Source organism: Cornus florida, unplaced genomic scaffold (genome assembly GCF_030987335.1).
Source record: "Cornus florida cultivar Cherokee Brave unplaced genomic scaffold, ASM3098733v1 CherokeeBrave_3.0.0_Hap2_Chr02, whole genome shotgun sequence".
NCBI lineage: Eukaryota > Viridiplantae > Streptophyta > Magnoliopsida > Cornales > Cornaceae > Cornus > Cornus florida.
This window is the reverse complement of record NW_026775572.1, coordinates 2,357,045-2,370,000: the sequence shown is the minus strand read 5'-3', so window position 1 is coordinate 2,370,000 and position 12,956 is coordinate 2,357,045. Positions and strand designations below refer to the sequence as shown.

The 12,956-nt window shown below is 35.0% G+C and overlaps 2 protein-coding genes across 4 annotated transcripts in view; one reads left to right on the top strand and one right to left on the bottom strand.

Moving 5' to 3' along the window:
- The window catches only part of LOC132292625 (uncharacterized), an 18,092-nt gene extending 14,130 nt beyond the window's left edge, over nucleotides 1–3,962 (bottom strand). The window contains exons 1-5 of one of the 2 annotated variants that reach the window (XM_059790379.1): nucleotides 3,753–3,962; nucleotides 3,098–3,588; nucleotides 1,466–1,606; nucleotides 332–712; nucleotides 39–143 (exon numbers count right to left, since the gene is read on the bottom strand). In XM_059790379.1, coding sequence (XP_059646362.1) covers nucleotides 39–143; nucleotides 332–712; nucleotides 1,466–1,606; nucleotides 3,098–3,586 — 1,116 coding nt within the window. In that variant the 5' untranslated portion in view covers nucleotides 3,587–3,588; nucleotides 3,753–3,962. The other variant, XM_059790378.1, reaches the window with a different exon arrangement.
- Nucleotides 3,963–8,572: 4,610 nt separating this feature from the next.
- LOC132292584 (FT-interacting protein 3) lies at nucleotides 8,573–12,376 on the top strand. 2 transcript variants are annotated; one of them, XM_059790375.1, is made up of 3 exons: nucleotides 8,573–8,907; nucleotides 9,337–9,402; nucleotides 9,591–12,376. In XM_059790375.1, the coding sequence occupies exon 3, from the start codon at nucleotides 9,749–9,751 to the stop codon at nucleotides 12,071–12,073; it is 2,325 nt and encodes a 774-aa protein (XP_059646358.1). In that variant the 5' UTR covers nucleotides 8,573–8,907; nucleotides 9,337–9,402; nucleotides 9,591–9,748; the 3' UTR covers nucleotides 12,074–12,376. The 2 variants fall into 2 exon arrangements, with proteins under 2 accessions (XP_059646358.1, XP_059646359.1); XM_059790376.1 differs by lacking the exon at nucleotides 9,337–9,402.
- The last annotated feature ends 580 nt before the right edge of the window (nucleotides 12,377–12,956 follow it).

Sequence of the window (12,956 nt, the reverse complement as noted above, 5' to 3'; positions counted from 1 at the left end):
GAGCATATTCATAATATCCACATGTTTATTATAATTACCTTGCCAACAGCTCCGATAACTATGGTCGCATCAGAGCATCCATAGATGGTCGCATATCTCAAAGGTGCTAAAATGTAAATAACACATTCATGGCAATTGAGGACCTACAAATATGAGAACAATCTGTTAAAAGTAAGGCAGGAGCTTGCAGTAATATCCACAAAGCACGAGAGATAACATGGTTAAAATTAATTAAAATGAAACACATGGAAAGGTTACTCTTCAAGATAACATGTAATGTTAGGATTTTGTTTCAGATAAGTGAGGTCAAAGTATATGCAATTAACCTAACCTTCATTGAAGATCCTTTAACATCAGGTGCTTGCTTTAAATATGCTGATTTAGAAATTCCCTCAATATAACTTGGACCCCTAGCACTGGCTGAGGCCTTGGTCAAACTTGCACAGGCATCAGTCATTGGAACATCCTGATCAGAGGTACCTGATGGCCCATTTTCTTTCCCAGAAACTCTTTCAGATATACGTTCCAAAGCAGAAGTTATGTTCTGAAGAAGCCAATCATGAACTTGTGCAGCAGGAACAGGAACAGCAGGCATGTCGGGATCTGAATTTGCAAAAAATGGAGCAGCCTGTCTCAAAGGAGTTCTTTCAGATCCTCTTTCACCAAAATAGATCAGAAACTCGAGGTGCTCAAACTTTTCCATAGTCAAAACCTGGTACCATTGGCCATAAATTAGCTTCTTAAAGGAAGCTTGAAAGACTATCAAAACATAATTTTCAAAAACAAACCGCAAATCCACGTAAACAAATAGAGATAGTGACTGAAAGTAAATTTTATGAATCAAGACAATGTACTTTTTTTAACATAACACGACCAGTAAGTTTATCTTTTCAGTGTCCATACTTGATTATCTAATACAGTAAAATTTAGCATGGTGGAAGAGAAGAGAAAGGAAAGGAGGATTTTTTATTGGGTGAGTTCAAAGAAAAAGAACCGGAAATTCCCTCTGCCCCTACCGTACTCCAGCCAAGCTAAAATCCCTTCACTTAAGAAGTGAAGCCCACTTCGCGTTCCCATAAGGGGAAAGAATGAAAGAGAAATAATTGTTTTCTTTTGTTTGGTTAAAAAGAAATTTGAGAGAAAATTTAGATAGATAGAGAAAGGGGGGGAAGAAAAAATAAGAAGGGTGAGGAGAAAAGGAAGGGAAGGGAATTTAAAATTTATGCTCCTTCTTTGGTAGTAAGGGAAAAGAGAAGAAAAACAAACGAAAGGAACAAAAGGAAAGTTATCATTAGACATACAAAGTATGAATGGAATCAGAGAATAATGTTGCAGCTAAGGTTATGTTTTCCTTTTCTTTCAGATCTATTAAAACCAATTTCTCATTGTGTAGACTGTAAGCAAATGGTATTCTACCCAAATAAACTAAGGAAAATAAATATAACAGAAGCAGGAATTTACAAACCAGAGATTCTTCGCCTTCCCCTCCCAAAGACTCTGATACAAGAGAGAGAATGTTGGCCAAGTGCTTCTGCAAATAGGATAATTGATGAGCCTCTTCATCAGCCTGGGAAGGCATAAACCGACGGCTGTTGCTCCGCACAAGCTGCACTTAAATGAACACCAAGCTTATAGGTAAGATAAGTATCTAATTCTCACTATATACTGAACCCTATAAGGCCAGGCCAAATAAAAATTATAACTAAATATTGTTGCAGGTGAACAAATAAAATGCTACCATCAATTTCACCAAACTCCAAACGAAACGGGAAAAAAAAAAAATGAACAAAAACAAGCTATATAGCCCGAACAAAATATGGTAGTCTCATCCCCAATGATTTTTCCCCTGGCACATAATTCCAATAATGCTCTTAGAGAAGCTTGAACATTCTCACCTTCCGCTTTGAAAAGAGAGGAGATGCCCTTAGGTCAATGCCTTGGTGGGTATTGATTTTTTGCCTTTTTTTGTGTTTGAAATTATATATTCTTGCAGTAAGGGGTATAATATGTTTTGTAGCTAATCAGATGATACCATCAATTAGACCAAACTCAAAAGCAATGAACAAAGACAAGCTATCTGACCAGAACAGAATAAAAAAACTCTATCTCCACTGATTGGGTGGCCAGATAAATTGGATTTTTCCCAAATTGTTGTGTCTAAGCCAAAATATAAATAAATAATCGTGCATTATAGTCCATTCAGCACCCATTAAGAGGAAAGAGAAAATAAAAACTGGCATGTTAGCTCGAACGTGGACTGAGAATTAAAGATTAACAGACAGACATTCACAGCATTCTCAAAAACACTTTTTTCCTTTTTTTGACAAGTAAGAATTCATTAGCCCTCAAAAACAACATTCATATAAGATAAACAGTAACTTTTTCATATTAAAGGTAAGCCAATTACCCTCTTCAAAGTCTCAACGGTTCATTCTGAAATACATGAAATCTTCTGAATTCCAAGTCCAATGCAGAAAATAAATCATGCAACCCCTTTTGGGAGCACATTTCTCCCTTCCAAATTATCAATAAAACGCTGATAATCAATCAACATTTCAAGATTTCAGGATGCATAAAAAATAAACGTGCAAATCCATATATGAAATGTTTTCCAATTGCCATGAATTTATAAATACAACAATTGCTTCCTAATGGCCACTCTAATGCAACTACATTCAGTAAGAACCACTAATTTGAAATGAGTAGTGATACTCAGCCGAAGAGTTGCACTGAATTGCCTAACCGAATAGTTTTGATTGGTTATTTATGCAAAATACAAGCAAGTGGAGGGTCTCACTCCCTTATTTCTTACATAGATGATCAATTAAAAAGAGTCACTGCAACTACTCGGTGTAAAAATCATTTTCCATTAGAAATTGCAAAGACCGCATACATTCTATAAAAGTGCCAGACCAAGAAAAACAATTAATCAACCCCAAAACAACAGATTTAAAAAAAAAAAAAAAACCTTTTCACGTTGCTACAAACCCACTTTGAAACACATCAATTCCTTCCCAAAATACATTCCAATACAGACTATTAACCAAAATCTCACCAACATTTTCAATGTATCCAACAAGTAAACATAATTGCTCACCTGCAACGGCGATAACGCCGATAAATATCCATCGAACGCCGAAGTCGACGGCCAGACATCGGCCACCGAAGCCGCGTCCTTGTGCGCCCTAGGAAGCAACCGCTTATACGACTGTACGTATAGAAACAATATCAGATCACACACGTCAACACCGACAGTATCGATCTCGGAGGGCTTGGCGGTGACGAGCGGGTCGGAATCGGAGTGGAGGACAGAGGCGAGCGCGTCGAGGAAGAGGCGAGCGTGGTCAAGCGAGATCTGGAGGGTTTCGGAGATGGCGAGCAAGTCGACTCGATGAGTGGGGGACTGAGTGGATCGCTGGACGAGTTGATCCTTGATTGAGGCCAGTGTTTGTGTGCCATCGGTGAATATGAGCTTTTGAATGGGTATGAGTCCATGCTCGAATGGCTCTCGTCTTGGATGTATATACACTGTTTCTCTTGTACTTGTTGTTGATGATGCTGAAGAAGCTTCGATACAATCAGTCATCTCTTGAGACAGAAATAGAGGGAAGGGAAGGGAAGGGAAGTAAAAATGAGTGTAACAGATCTTCAAAGAAATGAATAATGAGAGAGAAGGGAGTTCAGGGGTAATATCGTAATAGTGGTTTTAAAACTGAAAATTAAGAGTGTAATGACTATTATTGGGACATTACCAGTAACTTTAGTTGGTAAAGCATCCTCTTTTTCGACCGAACGGGTTTGCCCAGCCTCTCCTATGAATAGGGTTTTCCGAAAAAACCTGCTAGTGGAGGAAGACCTCTGGGGATAAGAGACATATGACTGAAGAGAGCCAAAAAAGGATCCCTGATATAAAAATGCGAGCAACGATGATGTTTTCTTTTCTTCCCTTCCTTTAAACCAAAAGGTCTATCCTACCCCTAGATAGAAAATTGTAAGTGAGGAGAATGTTTCATTTGTTCTTTCTTTTCTTTCCTTCCTTTAAACCAATGGAGAAAAGCCTAGACACTTGATTTGTAATTTTAAAAATAAATTTCTATTTTTAAAAAATTAAAAACTAAAAAATGTAAAAAAAAAAACTTGTTTGATTTATAATTATGAAAACAGTTTTCTATTCTCGAAAAATTAAAAACAGAAAATTGAACAAAAAATTCTGTTTGGTTTAATTTTCTAAAAACTCAGTTATAAAAATATTTATTTTCATAAAACAATCTTTTATAGTTCTCTGAAAACTGTTTTCAGAGTTATAAGGAAATTTCTTGTTGAGTTTACTTAAAAACTAATAAACCTCATTTCCAATAAATCATATCTTCTACCAAGACATTCATCGAGGAAGCAGAAGCTCTTTTGAAATAAGCTATTCGGGAACAGATAGAACGTTTTATGCTTCGGGAACAAGCATAAAGTAATCAAGTGTCTCTGATTCAAATCCTTCAAAACGTTTTTCGTGACATAGAAATCTAAAAAAATAAAATAAAAAATTTGCGTCCAATAGGATTTGAACATATACCAAAGATTTAGAAGGCCTCGGTTATATCCATTAGACAAAGGACATAAGCATGCCCTCTGCTTGGTTTAGTTTTTTTAAAACTCAATTATAAAAAAATTTGTTTTCAAATAACTGCATTTTTATTATTTACTGAAAATAGTGTTTTGTTCTCTAAATTTTTTAAAATTATTTTTAGAATTACAAACCAAACAAATTCTTAGAGTATTATTTGTTTGTAATTCTGATAACAAATTTATCCCATCTCTTTCATTTGTGTCAATTCTTTCTTACACTTCTCTCTTTCATCAATCTTCAGTCTTTTCTTCCGACTAAAGATAAGCATAACTACCAACAAAATGTTATTTTGAGAAACAATATAATCATTTCATCAATAAAAGCATCTTAATAATATTTATTATGCCTAAACAATTTTTACCTAAAATAAAGGACGCGATAAAAAGTTACATAAGTTTCTCAAGAAATCAAAATCCTTTTGTATTTTTTCCTAAAAATTTTATGAACAAATAGGGGAAAGTTAATTTCCTTCACACAAATTGTAAAAATTTATGTTAAAAGAAGAAAAACCATTTATTTTCTTTTCGCATTATTTCTATTTAAACTAACAAACTCATTTATAATTGTATATCCAAATTTGAGAAATCAAAATAAACCATGGGCATAAATTTTAACTTATATTAATCATGTTATAATCAGGTTAATCTATTTAATTCGTTAAAATAAAAAAAATAAGTTGTGGTTGAATATGCAAATTCAACCCATTTAATTTATTTGATACAGTATTTATGTTTAAATTAGATTAATTAGCATATATGCAGTTAAAAATAATGAATTATAAAGTATTAATATCTGCTCCAGCAACAACATTCACTATTTGTCGTTTGAGGGCTGCTAAACATAGTCGCAGCTCATTTTGGATAGTTTTAAATGTATTTGACTTTCTCACTTTTTATAGTTGTTTCAATTTATGTGTTTACAACCAACGTGTTGGTTTTCCACTTTTTTTTTAGTGATTCTTCATTAACCGCAGTTTTTTCCACTATCTTTTTCTCGTTACTTTACTGATTAAAAAGCTTTTAGACTCTGTTTGAGGCCTCAAAGCCGCCCATATTATTGATCCACCAGTGAAAAAAAAAAAAAAAAGTGTAATACTAACATAAAGTATACACAAAATTCATGATACTAACAAAAGATAAGGTGGATAAAAAAAGTAAAACAACATTAATAAAAATACTAACAATGCAATACATGCTCAAAAACCTTTTTTTTTTTTTTGTTAAAAATAAATAAATAAATAAAAGTCTAAAAGCGTTATAGTTTGTAGGGTAATGAGAGAGATAGTAGAAAAAACAAAGGTTAAAGAATAGTCACTAAAAAGTGAAAAACCAACACGTTGGTTGTAAACACGTGACTTGAAATAACTGTTAAAGTGACGAAATCAAATTCATTTAAAACTATCTAATAAGACTTGTCATTGCGAGTCGCAAGTGCACCATGTTTAACAGTTCTTTTATTTTGTATATTATAATAAAGAAAATGTTAAACAAACTATGACATACCATGCCATCTTAATAAGATGTGCAGTACATAATGAGCTGAAATCATAATAAATAAATAAATAAAACCCCTCTTATTTTCAAAAATTATCAACTAACTTCCTCAATTAAATAAATTATTATATTACCTGAATGTTTTAAGAAGTCTATCATATTACCTCCTTCCTGTCAATTTTTCATCTAAAACTAATGGAATTATATCACGTGACAATCACGTGCAACAGTTTTGACCAAAATAACCTTATAATTCGTAATGATGAAATTGTCATTTCCACACTATAAGCTTAGTTTAATAAAATATTAATATATTATCAAAGGTATTATTGTTATTTCGCAATAATTTAACATTCTGTCACGGAAATGAGGCAATGTGATAATTTTTGCTAATGTGGTAATTTTTTTTTTATATAAAATAGGGGATAATACGATGTTTAAAAAAATAAGAGGAGGCTTTTATAATTTTAGCCCCAGGTGAATTGATGCTTAATAAAAGGCGGTTAATACTTTGAGATTAGACCTCCTTACTACTCGTCTGCCATAACAGCGAAAGGACCCAGGTGGGACACAACCCTATTCTTCTTCGGCCCTAGCATAAGTACTAGCATGGCATCAGATCTAAAGACTAAACCTAACCCTATTCCACTTGTAATGGATCGAGTAAATTTTACATACAATGTCGTAGAGGGATAGAAGATTCTAAAAATTAAATAATTTGCAAGGATTGCAGAAGATTTTAGAATAATAAAGAGTTGATAAATCTATAAATATTCAGGTAGAAAATTATAAAAAACTATTTATTAGGAAAAAGATGCCTATATATAAAGGTAGACTTATATTGTATACCTAAAAAATCAAAGAAAGATTTTACTTTATTTTAAAAAAAAAAAAGTGTTGGTAGAGGGATAATTTTATCGCGAAATTACTAATTAGGATATTGGTTTAAACTTTTTAAGTATATGTATGGACACAGAAAAAGAGATAAAAAAAAGTGAAGAAAAAAAGAAAACAAAAGAAAACGGCACCGTCTTGGACTACTTCATCTGCTTTGGATACTTTCCTATATGTAGTGTTTGAGGTATGGGTCCAACAAAAGCAAAAGAATATCTGACCACTTGACTTGGACAACCAACCATTACAAAACCTTTTGTCCTATTTGGGAAGTGAGAACACTAAATCTATCAGTAAGTTTATAAACTTATTTATGCTACCAAGTTGGATGGACACGTGTAACTTCATGAACGACCCATCACTGTTACATGTAATAATAAGTTCGTGAATTCGTGGTTCATATGAGTTTAAATTCGTGAATTTGTGGTTTGTACGAGTTATATTCACCGTTTGGTACTGAAAAATACTATCTACCAACCGGTTACTCCTTTGCATTGAAATATTCATGAAATACCACTGATATTAAGGCAAGCTAACACCAAATTTGTTAATTAATAGTGAAAAAATAAATTAAAAAATTCTGAAGGTAATATTATAACGAACTAGAGGGTGAGATTTGTTGAAAATGAAATTGTATAATTCAAGCCAAATATATATACATGTAGTTGAGAGTATTATGCATGTCACCCCTCTCTCTCTCTCTATATATTAACTAGATTTGGTTGATAACGACCTAATATACATGTATGTGATACACTTATTTTTTTATTTTTTATTTCCTAAACTAATTAGGTTTGATTGATATCAACACGATATGTGGTGTATATATAACTCTCTCTTAATATATAAACCTATAAAGATGTAACATAAGAACATAATTTGCATATGTCATTTTGAATGCGACTAGAGTTTATAATTTCAATTATGGACACGAGAGTTTTAATTTAAATAAAATTTAGACAAAAATTATATTTTAAAAACATTGTAGTGACTTATAGCAGCACTTTATTACCTTACAATTATGATGATTAATTATATAAGAATCTTTTTAATAATTTTGATCCCTAATTAAGTAATTATATACCATAACGCTCAAAAATAAATGTACCTCTTTTATTTCAAAAGTCAATATAAAATTTACGTTTTTATTTAATTATCCTAAAACTTTGAAAAAATTTAACGCTTTATCTTTTATGAGTAATTTTAGTAATTTAAAAGAGAGGTGCAGACATTTTTTCTACAAGATTCAGTCAAGAAACATAATATATAATGTATAGTATACAATACTCCGTAAATATATATGACAATGTGACATGCCTTGAATGGAACCTGCTGGCATGTCTATTGTGTAGACTGGTGTTTTAAGGTCAAATCCGTAATTTGGTGAGGTGTGATGTGTCAGGGATGGCTGTCCACCGAAACAAGTCAGGTGTGGTTTTGATGTTTAGCCCTAGAATCACGCTCTCGGCACGTGTGTACTTCCGACCACAGTCCCTCGCACGCGTGAGTCAAGCCAACAAAAACAATTCTGAAAAAGCGCAATGGGAGAGATAAACATTAGTGATTAGACACAGCACAGCATCACGTACTAGCATAGTGTAGAAATATAGTAGTATTTGCAAACAGGTTCGGTGTGTATTCTCACAGATTCATCACATTCCCACCACACCACCCCACCCTCCTTTTTCTCTCTCTAAAACCCCACCCCTGACCTCTCTATCTCTCTCTGTATTTGCCCTGCTTTTACCCTTTTTTCTCTCTCTAGTTTTCACTCTCTTAATCTCAGCTCTTCATTTTGATCCCAAAAGCAACACGCTCCATTGCTGCAATTCTTCGAACCTTATCAGAAATCCATCTACAGCTTCTATGGATCTCCTCGAATCTTCACTAATCTGCAAGGTATTTGTTTTTCTCTCTTTCTGCATATATATATGTATATACACACATATATGTATCTATATGGATGTGTTTTATTTGTTATTTATGTATAACTAGAACCGGACACATCTTTCATTTTCTTTTAGGTATTTGAGATAATCGTGGTACATTTTGGTTTAAATAAATTTATTCATGTTTTTAGGCTACTAGTTAAAAGCTTTGTTTGATTGTGATTTTATTTAACCATTGCTTAGATTTTTAATTTCTATGCTTCTCATTTTCTCTGTTTTCCGAAGATTTTTCAAATGCTAATGTCTTTCTATCTCTCATTTTTTTTTTTTTTTTTTGGGAATTTCAAAGTATTTTCTTTTTTAAAATGGTAGGTCATTATCAAGTTTGTGCTGTCTACCTTTTTTAAGGTGTTGGTTGTTGTATATGTTATTTTTACAGGCCTTAAACATTCAGATCTGAAGCTTTGTGAGGAGCTCTTTGGTTTTTCTGATGATGGTTCATGAGGTTATTTTTCATTTTTGATGCTTGTTTTACCAGAGATCTAGGGTTTTACGTAACTGCGTTTTGCTTGCATTTCTTGTCGTTTAAAGTTCCCAAGCTCCTCTTATTCAGACTTTACCTTTTTTTTCTCCGAGTTTATTATTTGCCGTTAATATATCCTTGTTTTGCTTTGAAATTTTCCTATTTCTTAGGTAAATGAACTTATTGTTGAAAGTAACGGCTAAGTTGGAGTTATAATCCGATCTCTAAGGGTTTTGGGAACTTTTCATTTTGAAACGTCTGTTCTTGACCCGTCATTTCAAGTTCAGCTTCTCTATTTGGGGTTGGTGTCTGTTGGAAAACCCAGAAAATGCAGAGACCTCCGCAGGAAGATTTCTCCCTTAAGGAGACCAACCCCCACCTCGGCGGCGGGAAGGTCACCGGCGATAAGCTCACAAGCACCTATGACCTTGTCGAGCAAATGCAATACCTCTATGTTCGGGTTGTAAAAGCAAAGGAATTGCCTGCGAAGGATGTTACTGGTAGTTGTGACCCTTATGTTGAGGTTAGGCTCGGAAACTATAAGGGTACAACCCGTCATTTTGAGAAAAAATCGAACCCTGAATGGAACCAGGTGTTTGCTTTCTCCAAAGATCGGATTCAAGCTTCAGTGCTTGAGGTTACTGTCAAGGATAAAGATGTTGTGAAGGATGATTTTATGGGTCGGGTTTTGTTTGATCTTAACGAGATCCCGAAACGTGTTCCGCCTGATAGTCCTCTGGCACCGCAGTGGTATAGATTGGAAGACAGGAAGAATGATAAGGTTAAAGGAGAGCTGATGCTGGCAGTCTGGATGGGTACTCAAGCAGATGAAGCGTTTCCTGAAGCGTGGCATTCTGATGCTGCGACTGTTAGTGGAGCTGACGGTCTTGCAAACATCCGGTCGAAGGTGTATCTGTCGCCAAAGCTTTGGTATCTCAGAGTTAATGTGATTGAAGCTCAGGATTTGCAACCAAGTAATATGAATAAGTTCCCAGAAGTTTTTGTGAAGGCTATCCTTGGCAATCAGGCTTTGAGAACTCGAATTTCAATGAGCAAGACCATCAATCCGATGTGGAATGAGGATTTGATGTTCGTAGCTGCAGAACCATTCGAAGAGCCCTTGATTTTGAGTGTGGAAGACAGAGTTGCACCCAACAAAGACGAAGTTTTGGGGAGGTGTATAATTCCTCTACAGTATTTGGACAGGAGGTTAGATCATAAAGGTGTGAACAGTAGGTGGTTCAATCTTGAGAAACATGTTGTGGTGGAGGGGGAAAAGAAGAAGGAAGTCAAATTTGCTAGTAGGATTCATATGAGGATTTGCTTGGAAGGTGGTTATCATGTTCTGGATGAATCAACCCACTACAGTAGTGATCTTAGACCAACAGCAAAGCAGTTATGGAAGTCCAGCATTGGGGTTTTGGAATTGGGGATCTTGAATGCTCACGGGTTGTCACCAATGAAGACCAAAGACGGGCGAGCAACGACCGATGCTTATTGTGTGGCCAAATACGGGCAGAAGTGGGTCCGGACAAGGACAATTATAGATAGCTTTGCTCCAAAGTGGAATGAGCAATATACTTGGGAGGTTTTTGATCCGTGTACTGTTATAACCATTGGGGTGTTTGATAACTGTCATCTGCATGGAGGTGAAAAAGCTGGAGGGACAAGGGATTCAAGGATTGGAAAGGTCAGGATTCGTCTTTCTACCCTTGAAACTGACCGTGTTTACACTCATTCTTATCCACTTTTGGTTTTGCATCCAACTGGAGTGAAGAAAATGGGTGAAATCCATTTAGCTGTGAGGTTTACTTGCTCATCTTTGCTTAATATGATGCATATGTACTCACAACCACTGTTGCCAAAAATGCATTATCTTCATCCATTAACGGTCAGCCAACTTGAGAGCTTGAGGCACCAGGCGACTCAAATTGTTTCAATGCGGTTGAGTCGTGCTGAGCCGCCATTGAGAAAAGAGGTGGTTGAGTATATGCTGGACGTGAGTTCCCACATGTGGAGTATGAGAAGAAGCAAAGCCAATTTTTTTAGAATTATGGGTGTTTTGAGTGGGTTAATCGCTGTTGGGAAATGGTTTGATCAGATATGCAATTGGAAGAATCCCATTACCACAGTTCTGATACACATCCTGTTCTTAATACTGGTTTTGTATCCAGAGCTTATTTTACCCACCATTTTCCTCTATCTTTTCTTGATTGGAGTTTGGTACTACAGGTGGAGGCCAAGGCATCCTCCCCATATGGACACTCGTCTCTCTTGTGCAGATAATGCACATCCTGATGAACTGGATGAAGAATTTGATACATTCCCCACTTCCCGACCTGCTGATATTGTGAGGATGAGATATGATCGTTTGAGAAGCATTGCCGGGAGGATTCAGACGGTGGTTGGAGACCTGGCGACTCAAGGGGAAAGGCTGCAGTCTTTGCTGAGCTGGAGAGATCCTAGAGCTACAGCCCTGTTTGTGATTTTCTGTTTGGTTGCTGCAATCGTTCTGTATGTTACACCATTCCAAGTTGTGGCCCTTCTAACAGGATTTTACGTGTTAAGACATCCAAGGTTTCGCCATAAGCTTCCTTCAGTGCCCCTCAATTTCTTCCGGAGGTTGCCGGCTAGAACTGATTGCATGTTATGAACCAAGCCACAGTTTCAGCTGCAATGCCTTGGAAGCAGTTTTCCATTGGATTTGTCCCCTTTGTCTTTTCAGTATGTGGAGAAGCTTTGGAAACAACGGAGCTTGTTTATTGTTCTTTCTGTCACCTAGAGGTGAATTCAGTGCCTGGTACGGTGTCTAAACCTCTGCCCTGAAACTAGTAGATTTTGTGGATTTGTAATTCGACTTTTATGTCATTTATAGGATTTAAGTTTTTCAAACTTAAATCTATGGTAATCGGTCCATGTTGATTTATAATTTTGAAGGGTTGTGATTTGATTTAAATCTGTTTTAGGTGATTAATCTCTTTGTTTAATTCAAATTAGTATGTTTCTCTAATGGGTTGGATCTGTTGTGATTGTTATTGGGGTATATTTTGATTGCAGTTTAGTATTTTATTATTCCCTTTTCCAATGTTGTTGCACAACAGTTAAATAACAACATTTATTTTGGTGAGCAAACAACATATTTTCTATACTACCATGATTTCTTGCTAGTTTGGTAATAATCAAAAGTCAAAATGCTTTGACGTATTATTTATCAGTTTGGTGGATTAGACATTCATGATAGCGCTTCGTTAATGTTAATGCTAATGACAATGACATTAGTTTGTATTTTATTGTCTGCATTGGCTTATCCTTTTTAAGGTTTGATGTCACAACTTATGTTGTTTTACTTGGTTAAGGGTCGGCATATAGGCAACCACCAGAGAATGCTGGGTGCAAAGTGCTTGTTCAAAGTATTTGATAACTAATTATTAGTGTGTTAATAAGATTTGATAATGGAGTAAGCTGTTTCTGAAATTCATATCATTATTGTAATAAATATCATTATTTAATTTGTATCAGCATCATTATTTTTCGAT

What these genes read in the sequence shown, in the direction of transcription:
- LOC132292584 (XM_059790376.1), top strand. Translation starts at nt 9,749, where the DNA reads ATGCAGAGACCTCCGCAGGAAGATTTCTCCCTTAAGGAGACCAACCCC.